This window comes from Haliaeetus albicilla, chromosome 7 (genome assembly GCF_947461875.1).
Source record: "Haliaeetus albicilla chromosome 7, bHalAlb1.1, whole genome shotgun sequence".
NCBI lineage: Eukaryota > Metazoa > Chordata > Aves > Accipitriformes > Accipitridae > Haliaeetus > Haliaeetus albicilla.
The window spans coordinates 22,951,004-22,966,478 of NC_091489.1; the positions used below are offsets into that span (position 1 = coordinate 22,951,004).

Here is a 15,475-nt window from a genome sequence, read left to right on the forward strand (position 1 = left end):
GGGATGCTGTATGTCATTCAGTTACATGTATATCTGCATAGTCATCTCGCTAACTATGTTATTTTGATTGACTCCAACCGCCTAAGTGGCATGCAGACTAAATATGTGCACCAAACCTTTAATAAGTAACAGATTTGTATAAAACATTCTCTCAACTGCAAGCTAAGCCTGTGTGTACCAGAATGTAGCCTTTATGAGAAATCTTATTCCACAACGTAGTTATTTTAAAATTGGAAAATTGTGATACTTTTTTGCCAGCCACTGTCTTGACTGAGAAGTCTGGACTTGATCCTGCCAAACATGTCTCTTAGGTGAAGTGTTTAAAACTATAGTGGCCTCACTGACATGAATGCTATATTCTGACAGACATACTATCCCTCCTGTTGACTGGATTTTTTTCTTCCAGTTCCCCAAATTACTTGTGACAATCCTTCAATTTCAACTTTATTTATTCTGTCTTTCCATAGCAAATTTGTGTTGCTGTATCTGTTCCTCTTTATAGTTTGCCCCAAACCTAAGAAATACTAACAGCTAGTCACAAAGTGTTTTTTCCTGGCTAAAGAATAATCTTATTTTTGCATGTATTTCCTTCTGGAATTGAACAGTTCTGCAGAAAAGCAGAATCTGTAAAATCAAAATAAATGCTTTCAATTGCCTTTGCTCATAGTGTGTATCTAGCTGGTCTTCTTGTAATAAATCAGCAGTGCAACAGGTGATTGCCAGTGGAATCTGCATGGTTGCTCAGGAGAAAAGGGATACAGTAAGCTGTCTTCACAGTCAATAGAAAGAAGATCAGATAAATGGCATCTCAGAAGTGCCTGCCTGACACATCTACTTCAGGGTGAGATGAATCTCACCTTCAGAGTCTAAATCAGAGTCCTCTCAATATCTCATTTCCTCAAATGAAGCCCATTTATCACTTCATTATGATCTAGAGATTATTCAGGGGGAGATACAGTGGAGCTACACTGCTCCTGACTCAGAAAAGCATTTAAATTACCCTCTAGCCAAGATAAGCTACATATGGTTCACAGACAACAAACCCTTACCCTCTAAAAAAACTTTTAAGACATGGATGAGAAGAAAATGAGGGAGCGTAATCTAAGCAATACATATGAAAGCTTGGCAGTTTGAGCTTGCCCATTTTTGCTGCACAACCAATACCATTTACTTTTTCTATTATAATTGCTGAAACTTTAAGGATAATTTCCATAGCTGTTGCTGGCTTTTCTTGCTTGGCAGCTCAATCGTAAAGCTCCTCTTCACCATGTAACAATAAATATTTGTTGTTCATCTCTTGTACTGCAAAGGAATGGGAAGGTACTGCTGGTCTCACTCTCCTAGGAACTGGTATGCAGAGGGTCAACTGTGTGCAAACAGTCATGGGAAAGGCATGACAGCTTCATCACAGAATCTGTCAGATGCCTGTAAAGCTAGGATTTGGGTTGAGCAGCTAGTTACCATGTTAGATCCAGTAAATATGGACAATAACATGGTATTAAAATAAAGCCAATACCTGACTGAAAGAATCAACCATCATCATCATCATCCTGAGATAAGACTGTGAAGGTGTTGTTGAGGGAATTACTCAGTGAAAGAGAAATCTCACGTGTATTTTACAGTCCAATGCTGAGTATGAAACACTTTTGATGATCTGGTTGTCCAGAATACAATGCAGAAGATCCATTTTCCTCTTCATTTTTGTTAAATACACAGAGGGCCATGGAAACACTGTTCAGTAATGCACTCATGCAGTCTTAGCGTAGCTCAGATACAGTTAAGTATAGTGAACACCGTATTCACAACAGAGCCCCCAAATTGCAGAGGAAACAAACAGTTGAGTGAACTGAATGTGAAAACTGTGGTACCTCTCACTGACATTCAATACCATCTATTTACTTGCGAATGCATTCATGACAGTAATTGTCTCTGGACATGGACATGCGCTCGACATCCTGACCAATGAAAAACCATGAGTAGGTATCAAAATGAGACCAGTGAGAAAATGTGAAAGCCTATTTCTCATTTGGAATTTTTAAGAGAGACTTTTAAGATGAAGAAACAGAAACAGGAATTCATATCTTTAAATCTTACTATGTGGTGCACTTTTAAAGCAGTGTGGGTGTGGAAGAACAGAAGAGCAATCATCTGATGAACAGCTGCAATCTATGCTAAGAGCCTCACTGAAACCCATATTAAATTGAAATATTGGAGACCTTTTTTAAACACATAAAAAAAACCCTCTGTGCTTTTTTGGACAGCCTGTTTATCTGGCAACTGTTGTCTGTGCATATGATTCAATATTTACCAGTGATCATCATCGGTGAATTTGTAGTTCAGTAACATAGGAACAAACTTTGCCTAGCTGGTACTAATGCAATAGCTATAATGTCTCTGATTACACTCTTCTTACAGCATCTGATAAAGTTTTAAAAGTTTTAAAAGGGAGGATTTGCTTAAGAGTGGCTTCTTTTCCCTTTCTTTTGCTTTTAGAAACTAAAAAAAAAGAAGTATATAAAGGAAAAGACAAGTCAGGAAGAAGGGATATAGCTTGAGATACTGGATCCACAGGTTTGTAGTAAAAATTATGCAACAAGAATGGAAAGCTTCTTACTGCATAGGGCTTAGCTTTAACTTGTCAATACAAAGATCCATTGCCCTCCTGTGAATACACAAGTAACGTCTTTTAGATGCTACTGTGTATTTTCACAAGTTAATTTGTCAGCTAAATTTCATCCCAAGCTTACAAAGCTACTTGCCAAAATCCTCAAGTCTTCCCTTTTTCCCCCACAGATAACATCTTCACAATATAAAGATCATGGTTTAAAGAGGGAAAGTATATCAAATATATGGCCATTTTCATTTGCCCTTCCAGGAAAAAAAGAAACTGTCTCAGCTGTCAGAAAAATCTCCTCATTCTTCTGCAGACTCTTCTATCCTCTGCAGAGGGTAAAAAAGCATGATTTTTTTTCTTATAATCAGTGGACTTTGAGGAAGCAGCACAAGACCCTGCTAAATTTCCATTTGCAGGGACTTCCTCTTCCTCCCCTCATTTCTCTCCTCCCTATTTCATCTTCCAGCCCAGAAAACCCAATATTTGTTGTCAGATCTCAGCTCCTGATCTGACTTTGGTCTCAGAGTGGAATCTCTGTCAGGCCTGGTGGGAAGGGAAAGAGGATTTGGGGGTAGCAGAGATGTGTTCATCGACAGTCTGTTGTTTCAAAGAAAGAGGCTGCCCTGGGATGCGCAGCCAAACCGAACGTGCTGTAGCCGAGTGTGAGCGGGAGTCTGGGACTTGGTATTTTCCATTTTACCAGACTTCAGAACCACGCATATTCTAGTGTTTAACTCATTTCCACAGCAAAGTCTTGGGGTATGAGGCTATAAGTGTAGCTTACAAGTTTTAAGGCAACAAAATGCTCCCTTATTAGAATTAAAATGGCTTATTTTTTATCTGTGTAAAAAGGGAGCTCATTAATAACTGCAAACAAGTTAACCTTCATACACTGCGCTAGACTTCAGCGATTCTTGTATGACATTAAATTTAATGGAGGAGCTGTTCAGCGTACGCAGGATTGGTACCATTTTAAAGTATACCCATCATACAAGAAAATTAAGAGCAATGTATGTTTATAGGCTCTGAACACAGGAACTTCTCTTCCTAAACTCGCTAGTGAATTTGATACAGGGCCAGTGTGCTGGAGTTGTGACCCATGCATGTTACTCCTGTCTCAACCAGACCTACAGTGCGACAGTTGGCAAGTCCCAACCATTTACTGCCTCTGCCTCACACACCAACAGCTCCAGAAAGCGGTAAGCATTTTGCATGACAGGATGGCTATCCAGACTTGCAGGGTGAATTTGATTTTTATTACAAAATTGTGAAGAAAGAATGCTGTAATGTTGATACAGCCACAATACCACCATGATTAGGTATAATACCACCATTCAGGTATAATATCTAAACATTTGGGGATAAAAGGAAGTATTCACAACCAATTCATAGGTATCTGGCAAAATAACTCCCAAGAAACTTTGACGGAATTTGTAAGACAAAGTTGTTTGTGAATCAAAATTTGTGACAGAGATACTGAAGAGTCATGCATGTTTCCTTTTGTGTTTACAACTCACCTATCCACCATGACTTCAACTCTTAACTACAGTTCCCTCTCCATCTGTGCAGTTTACCTGACTGTTGAGATAACAACCATTTTCTATAAATAAACGCTGGCAAGGTTGATTATTACTGCATGTATAGTGGATACTTCTGGAAAGCGTTTTTTTAGGTGCTCCATGGGTTAGTAAATTCCCTTAAAAAAAAATTTACTAGTCGCATCTACGGTTTGAATGTTCTTTGTAAAAGACAAACCACAGCCAAGCAAGACAAAGAATCTGCTGATACACACATGTCACTCCAAGAATTCTCCTGACAAAGTTCCCACACCCAATTTAATTACTTCCCTACTGTAAAAACACTTTCCATCTGCATTTATTGTAATAGTTTCAAATCCAAAACCAACAGACTATAAAGCTAGCTAAATAAATGAATGATATTGGCCTTAGGTCCCAAGCCAGGAGCTATTCTGTAAGGCTATGTGACTCCAGCATTCATTTTTATGCTGATGTTTCATTTTACGTGCAATGTTTTCACTTAAGCCTTGTTTGGAGAAGAATTACCTTGCTCCAGGCTTTAAAGTTTTCTGTGCCGTGCGGTGCCCTCTAGCACAGCTCCAGTCCACAGTCTGTCAGAGATTCCCCTGCAAGACCAAAGTCGCATCACGAATACAGATTCGACCAAAAAATCCCGCTTCAGGCTGTATACACAGCACTGCACACGCTCAGGCCAGGAACATTAATTCCAACTATATCTGCTATATCCTCAAACTGAGGCCGCAGAGCTCAAAATGAAAAGCATTTTTGTTTGAAAATGCACCTTAAAAAAAAGAAACTACCAGGTTTAGCCTCCAGATTGACTGTTTGTAACATGGGTTCCCTTTTGCACTTGGGAGGAAAAAAGTATCCTATTCCTCAGACTTGGTAAGAAGAATTGAACTACAGCTCATAAGAAATTTCCTGATGTGCAGAGGTAATGACAGTACATTGTATTCTGTGTCCGCAGGTTTGTTGCAATATCACACTGATGAAATGACATCAGACTATGGACTTCTCCATAATTTTTAAAGACTTGAGATATAACAGTCTCATTTGGACAAGCAAGTCACTTAAAACTATGCACATGCACAAGTGTTTTGCCAAGTTGGGATTCTCCATGCCGTCAAAGTACTTGGGAAGAGTCTGACCTTTATAATAAATTTTAATCCAAAGCAGCAGCACAGCAAATACATTTTTCATTTAGAAGTTATTAAACGAGGACTGAAGGGCAAAACATGCCTCCACTGAAGTCCAGGGCAAAACTGCTATGGACTTCACTGGAAGCATATTTGGACATTGAATTTTGTATTCCCTTACATGCATTCAGCTCTTACCAAAGTAAATGAAAGGATGTATTAACAACTGACATGAGCTAATCAAAGAAATTCAGATGGTGCACAGCACAGCTCAAGCCACAGATATTATATTGGCCTTGGATATTGCAGGTGACCCCAAGAGGATCCTGCTGCAACAGTGGCACAAAGACATAGTTAAGGGTGGGATTGGGGGGAAACCTTGAATTACTTTGCTTTTCTGAGTTTTAGTCACAATGTTAGTGTGTTGTCAGGTCTGTTTTGTGGCTGTTCCCTCACAATTAAAGCTTCTGAGTTTTTGTGAAACTGAAATAGGTCTTCTAAACAGAAGCAAGGCAAAGATAGACAAAAAGCACTGCAAACCACCAAAACCTGAAGGAAATCATCCACTGTAGCTCAACAGTTTACTAATCAACAGGAAGATGTACTCTTAATGGCACATCTAAAACAATTACAACTTCACCTGCTCAAAATTATCCATACACATATATATGTGTGCAAAACATGGAAGTTAAATCCATTTCGTTTTTCCTATGTACATGAAATTAGAAAAGACTGTGTTTGAAAAGTTTCTTTTTAAAGAATGTATGGCCTCTTCCCAACTTATGAACACAGTGGTATGTTTTTCATAGGTGAAAACAGAGAAGTTTTGATAAAGGTGAATTTTTCCCAAGTAAAGACTGAATTGCCCACACTGAAGATAAACTGTATTATCAATAAACTTCAAGACTCAGGTATGCAGAAAAGGGATAAATGAAGAAAGTGAGATTTGATTACAGAGATTTCCCTATGCTATTTAATAGTTTGGTTTTTTAAATTGAGGATGACAATTCAGTGTTATGGCACCATCTAAACTCAACAACCTAGATGCTAGCCTGCATCTTTAACTGGGAAAAGGAAAAAAACCTTTCCAGAGTGAAAACCATTAAAACCGATCCAACCATTCATTCTTTGCAAAACATCGTCTCTCATGCTCTGATGCTACGTGTCCGCAGCACAGCTCCGACTTGCGCCCCGCCACCGCGCTGCAGTCAGTCGGTGTTTGTCCTCTGGTACCGTACCTGGGATTCTGCGGCTCTGAACCATCTGACTCTGGACACGGTTTCTTTACCTGCAAAAGCAAATGAGTGACAGTTACCCTCACTTGAAACACAACTTCTTCGCTCACGGTTCATGCACTTACAGTGCTTAAAGTGGATCCAGCTCTGCTCAACATGATCTCTATAAAATACTTCCCGCATTTTACAGCAGCAGTATGCAGTACTAAACAGTGTGTTTCATTATTATCCCACGAACAGCTGCCAACTGCACTTCCCCAGGCTCCATTAGTATGTAAAATGTTCAGCTAAAATACCTTGGGAGTAGTCTAACTAGGAACAAAGAAACCAAAGAACCAGGTTCCCCACTTGGAAACGAGAAAGCCATACTGTTCTCAGCGCGGTAAAGAAATGTTTTCCCAATTGATGCTGCTTCTGTTTCCTGCTAAAGCTCACAATAATAAACACCAGATTCTGGGGCAAAGCGCAGCGTTAGCTAAATAATTCAGACATTAATTTTCATTTTGTGAATCTGCTAACTGTATGTTAACTGTATTTTCCTAATGCATCAATGAACACATACACCATTTTCACTCATATTTGCAATATGTAATTACATAAATGGTATTTCAACTTCCAATTTAATCTTTGCAATACATTGCTGTAGGCTAACTAAAGGTGAAAAAATCAGTCACTTGCAAATAAAAATAGAAAACTTCTCTTTCAGATTAGGTATCTCCTTGGGATCTTCAGGATTTCCTGCAAAAATTTAATTGTACCTTCTGGTAATCTAAATTTCTTGTACTTTCAGCAGAGAAAAAACCATTTTGCTCACTTGTGTGCTAATGCAGAATCCAGGGCTGTGTGGGAGGTTTCAAAACTCCATTTTTAAAGCCACCTAGAAACATCATAGTCACTCAGACTCACTTGATGTGACTGACACAATACAAAGAACATTCCCACTACAACCAGCAATTGTTCAATGACAGTTTTCAGGAATACCTTGCAACAAGAGATTCTTCTTTACTTTTTTGCTACTATAAAAGCTCTTCAGGGAAAAAATAGTGACTGTGACTTGCTTCTATTGAAGTCATTGGCAAAATACTCACTGACACCAGCAGAAAAAGGATTAGGCTAATGCTAAGTATTTTCCCTAAACACCTTAACTGAATGCCATGCAGCATCACTCAGAGATGTCTAAGTACAAGCATGGTTCTGTAGAGGGTCATTTTTATTCTTCATTTGCATTCTAGACACTGAAAAAACAAAACGGTTGCATACATGGGTTATTCATAGAAATCCGATTTCAGTAGCAATAAAGAAAATTTCCCCATGACAATAACTTTAAACTGTCTTTATTGTCACAGATGTCATCCGAAACACTAAAAAAGTAGCAAACACAACTGATCTTCTAAATATTATGTTTTGCTTTATTTTACTGCAAAACTTTTTTCAACCTATCTGGTTATTCAGTTTCATCACCACTAATTTTCCTCCTCTTGGATTCTTTCTTTGCTGTTCCTACTGTGCTACTCCAGGGACTTGGTAGTCACAGTGTATCACAGAGACGTGGGATGGTGCAGCAGCTCAGCATGAGAGAGAGTGAAGGCTCATGTAAACCCAAAACTCACAGGCATAAACGTTCAGATGCAAACATCATTGCTATAATGTTCACTACATTGTTATTAAAGTAACATTATATCTGAAATACAGTAAAATACTTCAGATAGATAGAAGCATGTGATGAAGTCCCAAGAAAATGCTCACGATGTGCATTAATACACAAACAAGAGAAACAGTCATTCAAATTACTGTACTGAGTGTCAAGACCACAGTCAACTGTTCAAAAAATAAACTCAGAATCATTCAAAGACACTGATATTGAAACAGCTCTTCCTCGAGAAGAACTTGTACTTTCAGAAGCAGATTGTCTCAACTGAGTTACAGAAGGACTTGGCCAGAAAAAGAATCTTTTCATTTTACATTTTAAAAATTAATTAAAAATAATTAAAAATACTACATACTTAAAATTATAAAATATAATTATGAAATATAAAAAATAAAGAATAATATAATGTAATGAAAATTAATTAAAAATATAAACGCATCTAATTTATTTAAATCTTAGTAAACCTCCTTTTTCTTTGTCTTTTTAGCCTATACTCACTTCCAGGCTATTTTTGCTATCTCCTTGCTGTTAAATTTACTGTCATTTATACACTATGCTTTCCAATTCCTTTGCTGTTCGTGTGGTTGCCACCAGTAGCACTGTCTGTCACATTTCCACTGGGGCTCAGATCTCACTCCCCAGGTCAGGAAAGTTCAACCACTGACTTTAACCAGTTGCTGAAGAGTCTGACAGTCACCCAGCACAGCACAACACCCTGATTTTGCAAAGTGATGGCAGGTCCTGTGGTGGGCAATTACCACAGCAGCCCAAAGATAATTCAAACGTACACTAACGCTATCTGAGCACTTTTAACATACACAGTATATTAAGAGCCCTGGTTTTCCTGGGCAGGGATGAGAAGTGCTTCTTCCCCCAGTTAAGCAATAGCTGTGTACTCACAGAGGAGTTGTCCTACCCCTGCTCACACTACTACTGAATCTTGCTTTGACCAACAATACAAAGTAATTGAAATGGCTGAAAGACTATGCTTTACCTTTATGGTGAACAGAAAAAACCTGACAAATTTTGGTATACCTTGAAAGGGAGTAGCAGAAAAGCCACAGACAAGTTATATCAATAAGACTCACCTCCTGTGAGACGCAACGAACTTGGAGGAAAAAAGTTAGCATTTTGTATTCAAGAATAGTGCAATGAAAACAAAATATTTTTTAAAATAAGAAACTTTCAGGTTTTCAGCTTGGTGTGTATATATATATATATATATATATATTGGAGTTCATCTATGATCATTCTCTGAGGAAATGTGCAGCATAAGCACACCATATAAACTTATCTTTTCCTCTGAGACTAAATGTAAACTTCATTATGTATCTTTAGGGTCCCTCTTTGAGAGAAAAGCTTTAATAAATAAAAATGTTATTTCTTAAAGGAGGAATAGGCATGTGATTTTCTTTCAAGTGGCCATATGGAATGAACACCATTTTTCTTTAAGGCTACTCAAGTAGCAAAACACATTTTGTTATTCATAAAATTATGCCACCCTTGAAGGCGAACAGAAAATCACTGTGAAAACTTTCCATCAAAGACTAAATATTATTTCCTTTGTCTTCAGCTGCACTGTTTTCCCTCCTAATCTGCCTTGCTGACTGTTTTCAAAATAATTAACTTTCACTGACACCACATTTATTTACATTCTCATGCTATAAAAAGAACCTTTTTCTTTACTCTTGCTCTGTTTTCCTTTTTTTCCCCCTATGTTTACACAGGTTTTCTCACCATTTTAGTTATATGCATGTTGAGAATCATTCACAAGAGTGGTAAGATACCAGTTCCAGTTGGGTTTGAATTTTGTCGAAACTGCACTGAAATCTCCTACCCTGGCTGCCTACCGCAAAACGTTTGCAATATTTCAGCTGAAAATCCTTAAATCCAAATTTTTGAGAAAACATGCTGTTGTGTTCATATATTAAAAGTCACTACATTGCTGAGTGGCTTTAGCGCCTGCAAGTTTGGAAGCAGAATCCCAAAACTGGAAGTGGGAGGAATGCAAGGTGTACCGGTACCCAGGAATCATCATCTCTCTGAAATGGTGCCCAAATTTCTTTCAGTTTATAAGCTTCTAAAAGCCCAGTTTTCACACCGTTAGTGGACTCCTGTTGTAATCTGGCTCCTGAGTTTCTGAAGACCCTATCCGCATCGAATACTCTCCATCTCAAAGCTGCTGGCGCCAAGTAGGATTTAGGATTACTTCTCCTGAGCGCCAGGAGCCCCTGTGACATCAGGAAAGGGACTGACATTAGCAAAACTGTCCCCGTGGAAGAGTACTGAGGCTGGCTGGGATAGCACAGCACAGCACAGTTTGCCCTCCTCTCCTCTAATTCGATTTGGGACTACCACCACAAACATAAGCCTGAGCATTCATCGGATATCTGTGAAACTCACCAGTAAAGTCTTTAGTGACCAGTTTGCCCAGAGTAACAGGCTAGTTCTGCTACACCAGCTGCACTGCAGAGCTAATTAATGATCCAAGCTGGGAAACTATACTTTGAACTTGCAAAGTGGTGTGTAAAAGTTATGTTTATCCAGAAAAATGAAGGTCTAATTTGACTCAAATTGGGGAAAAAAATAGTCAACATTTCATACAATTTCTGCCTTCATCTCTGCCTTGGTTCATCAGATTTCAAATATGAACACTGTTATAAATGTCTGATACTATGAGAGCACTGTGAAAGAGAGATGCATTTATTAAGCACTGAAGAACTTTGATTAAGGTATATGAGAAATATTACATGACAAATGATTTTATATTAAGTATGGACTTCGGATGCTTCATGTTCAACAACTATAGACTGAGCAACACAAAAAGAAAAATCTAACTACACATTCACTGAAAAAAGGAGACATCCCCTGGAAATCCTAGTATGTCATGTAATAAGATCTGCACCATAATGCATAAGAGACTGGATTTCCACAGGCCATATTAATTCTGGCATTTCCTTGCTTCTGATGTTTTCCTTTGCAACATTAACATCCTTTTAACATGATCCTGTTGGACGTCATTACACTAGATGTTAAACCATGAACTGGTCCTACTCTACGAGGTGTTTTCACACACACTCATGGTATTAAACTCATAATGCACCACAGGTGAGAAATCCCTTCTAACACTTACAATAAGCACAGCTGAAAAATCTTGCAACATCAGCAGTAAATTATTCTGGCAATGAATATGCTGAGCTGCCTCATGTACTGCATCAAATATGGCCTTGAGCATCCCTCCCAAATCGGTAGGCATGCAACAGGGCTGAGTAGAGCTTGCAATGCTTTGGGTCTGGAGGAAGCAGCTCTGCATGGTGGAGCTACGGAAGCTCCAACATCAAGGAGATGAGAATGAAGAGGGAAAAGTACTTTTTGCAGACCCAAAGACATCTCAAAGCACACCTGCGTGCTTGCTCAGCCTGTGCTAATGCCACTTCTGATTGCTCTGGAGTGTGGGCAGAGCAAGCGCACTTCTACTGCCCGGATGCCTCCCTACAACAAATGACCCCAGTGAAAGCTCACCAGCTTCTACTCACTCTCCAGGGAAGGGACCATGTCTGTGAAAGAGCCCCAAGAGAGGATGGGACATTCAGGGGAACAGTTTGATGGAAATATAGGAGAAGAATATGTCTGTGACACTGCTATGAGAATGAATAGTAAAGAAAAGTAGCTTCTCCTTTAAAGATTTTTTTAGATGCTGACTTTGACACTGTTTACATATAGGTTTATAACCATCTTGACAACAAAATCCTTAGCACAGAGACTGTCTGTACAATGCCTACCATAACAAAGATTTCCTTTGCTACCATGACACCCTTCATTGCTACCATAAAACAAATAATGACATTATCTTGACCTACAAAAACAGGGCAAGGGCTAGCTTAAAGATACAATGCCGGGATTTAGTAACAAATTGTAGCCGTTCTGAAAATAAATATGCTTTCAAACTGATTTTAAAAAAATATGCAAATATTATTGAGAATGAAGCACTTTTTCGGTGGCTAAACTCAAATAATACTATAGCTATGTATGTCCTATGATGACAAAATCTCAGTGAAGCTTCTGCAAAAATAAACAGAAATGCTGAAGACACCTAGAGAAAGATCGGAAAAGAATTCTGAATAACCCCAAATTCTGAACTGAATTTTTCACAGTAAATCACTGTTATGCTACACTTTAATAGGCCTCATAAGGGTTTCAGTTACTTAAACTTAATAATAATAATAAAAGTATATAATAAAAATATGTATAAACAGTTTGTATGAAAATAATATGAAATGAAATTAAAATGTATATGAAAATGTAATACTATATATTCACTCACCATCAAGTTTTAAGTAGGTTTCTGACTTAGTTAAAAACCCAAACACTGATGCTACTCTTGAGTGAAAGACCTTGAAGCAATAGAAAATTGATTTTTTTCCGTGATTTTCCACAGTGCAGAGACTGTACATATCTGTATTTTAACTGAATCACATCCTGAAGTAGATTTATCATATCTCAGCAGGTCTGAAAATATGAGTTCTAATTGCAATGGAAGGATGAGGAAAAACATGCGATATGAATCAACCTAATTTCAAATTCACTCTTTTTTTTTTTAAACTAAAGTCTATATGAGATCGTCCTCAGTGAAAACAAGTTTTCTGCTCATCACCTAAACTAGGTTCAGCTATTCAATAGTCTCCTCCATTTTCTTAGTAATGAAATTGTTATGCTGTCAACTAAAATTGACAACTCCAATCAAAACAGATCCAGTTTTGAATATGCTGAACTTTTTATTTTTTAACGAAAGTGAAGTGAAAATTATTTAAAAGTTTTGAGTACAGAAGCAGACTGCTGAAGCTGACCTTTGTATTTTATGTAGCGCAGCTGATGAGACTTCATATTTAAAGACATCAGATAGGTTTCCATGCCTCTAGGAATGGGGGGAGTAAGAACATTGAGGATACTGGGGCTGGGCTTCAAACATGTAGCACAGTGCAGAGGTGAGAGGAAGGGATGGGAACAGGGGAAGCCATTGCTGTTCCACCATTGCTTCTGTTTTCCATGTAAACCATTCCTAAGATAGACATGTTCATGATGAAATGTATCATTGCTACCCTCCTGCCTCCCCCACCTCTCCCCAGACTAATACAGTAGTAGCTCTAGTCTGCAACACTTACATGGTGTCCATCTAACTTGCAGTGAAAAACAATCCAGAGGGGAAACATCTAGCATCAAATACCTGCAGTTTAGGCACCTAGATCTATCTAGGCTTGTCACCCCAGGCTTCCTTTACATCTATCAGAAAGATACAGATGAATTTCACCTGACCTAGAGTAGTCATCTATTTCAGACGGAGAGGAATTTTGCCAAGAATATGAATAGCTGAGTGGTGAATAACGGCTGCTACTCTCCACTGACTGCTGAAGAGGACAGGTAGTGGGGAAAACACTGGGGAAATGGAGCGGTGCTGCCAGAGTGTGTGGGAGTGCCCACTGTCCCCACAGCCCGTGTGTCTCATTGCATCCTCCACGAAATCCTCTTTGTCTGCAACACTCACTACAGCAATGAAGAGAGATGGCTCCTGCTAGTTTCATGATTTAGAGCCCCAGCTTCTTTGAACCAGTCAGTGACTCTAATCATTTTAAGAAGGAGCTATCGTTTACAAAGCATACCCTAATCTGCTAAATGCTTCCACTTTTTGAGATGACACTCTTCATCACTCCCACAATGTTTTAGGTTTTCTGTATAAACCTCTGCAGAGAACAGTGTGGATGAAACTGTGACAGCAACCAGCCTACAGACAGGCAAAGAGGCTGCAGAGCAGTGCTGCCTTTCCCCCAGATCTTGTTTCACCAGGCTGGCACGATGAGCAGCAACACACTAGAGCCCTTGCTGGTGTGCACAGTACATAGACAGTAAAGTAAATACGGATTTAATCAATCCAGGTAAATGCCTTTTTCGTACTTACAAGGCGACCATAATGCTTGCTTCCTCCAGGAATGCTGCACAGTCTTATCATTGACACAAGACTTTGTGCTACTTAAATCAGAAAGCTTTATCCAATATAAAACTGTGTTTCTGTTGAAAAGTTTTACAGAAGGAGGTGTCATTAAGGTGTATTTATGACATAAATTGATAAAATCTGAGACAACTTTAACTCCTCAATTTTCTCATTCGTATGCTATCTTTGGGGTGAAAACTTTCCTTCCTTGGTACTTTCTTGCTAGTGGAAGGATTTCCTATGTGTTTGTTTTTGCAGCCTAATTAATGGGTTCACTCAGTTCAGAGCTCTAAGCTTCTTTCAAGTCTTTTATACCTGCAAACATTTTTAAAACACATTTTAAATTGCCTTTGGCACAAGTGCGCTTTAAAAAATATCCGAGGGTGTGACAGTCAAGTCATAATTTAAATGATCGGAACCTGTGAAGTACTATCTTCTACATTTTGAAATGCATTTATACATGCACTGTGGGAAAAAAAGGGCATTCTTTTTTTCTTTTTGTTTGTTTGTGTAAGATGAAAGAAGGAAATATGCCTGCCTTTAACTGGTGGGGCAGGCAGGGCAAATGCCACACCACAATAGCACTTTTTGTCTCAGCCTGGGTTACCTAATAGCTCAGAGCTCACAGAACACTTTCCCCAGCCCTGCTGGGAGGATGGACCATCAGGCTGGCTCCTTTCCCAGACAGCATGAAAGAAAGAAAGAAAGAAAGAAAGAAAGAAAGAAAGGGAAAAGGAGCTAGCTCCCCATTCAGCAGTTGCAAAGGCAGGGAAGCTCCACCAGCCTAGAGCTCATTTATTGTCATGTCAGATTGAGGAAGAAATACTAAAGCACTAGCACTGGAAAACTCTCATTCTCTTTTTTCTCTCTCACATTCCTTCTCTCTTTCTCCCTCCTTCCCTCCTTCTCTCTCTCCTTTTTTTGAAAAACACTGAAGACAAGCCTGTGGCCTTTTTTTGCCTTTTCAAATCAGCAGCATGTCTCAGTGCAGCTGAATCTTCAAGTATAACCTTGGTGCCTCCCCAGTATCTCCAAACTGGAAATCGGCTAAAAGATACTGTTCTTAATCTACACATGGAAAAAGTGTTTCCTGTTTTTACCCCAGTTATGGTCCCATGATCTCCCCCAGATTGTGCGATCACACCATTTTTATTAGTTTAAATGTTTGCTTTTCAAATCTCAGCATTCCCAGATATCATTGATCTCTTTTCAGGAGAAAAGCATACTGAGATGCAGGAAAAGAGCCACACTGTGCAATGCTTTCTAGATTTAATCTTGTGATTCCCCAGCTCCACAGAAATATCATAAGCAAACTAGG

The 15,475-nt window shown here is 38.8% G+C and overlaps 1 protein-coding gene across 17 annotated transcripts in view; it reads right to left on the bottom strand.

Annotated features, from left to right (window-relative positions):
* The window catches only part of EYA4 (EYA transcriptional coactivator and phosphatase 4), a 159,812-nt gene that overhangs the window by 70,856 nt on the left and 73,481 nt on the right, over positions 1 to 15,475 (bottom strand). For all 17 annotated transcript variants that reach the window (XM_069787293.1, XM_069787284.1, XM_069787282.1 and 14 more), the window contains one exon: positions 6,527 to 6,576. In XM_069787293.1, coding sequence (XP_069643394.1) covers positions 6,527 to 6,576 — 50 coding nt within the window. The remainder of the gene's footprint in view (positions 1 to 6,526; positions 6,577 to 15,475) is intronic.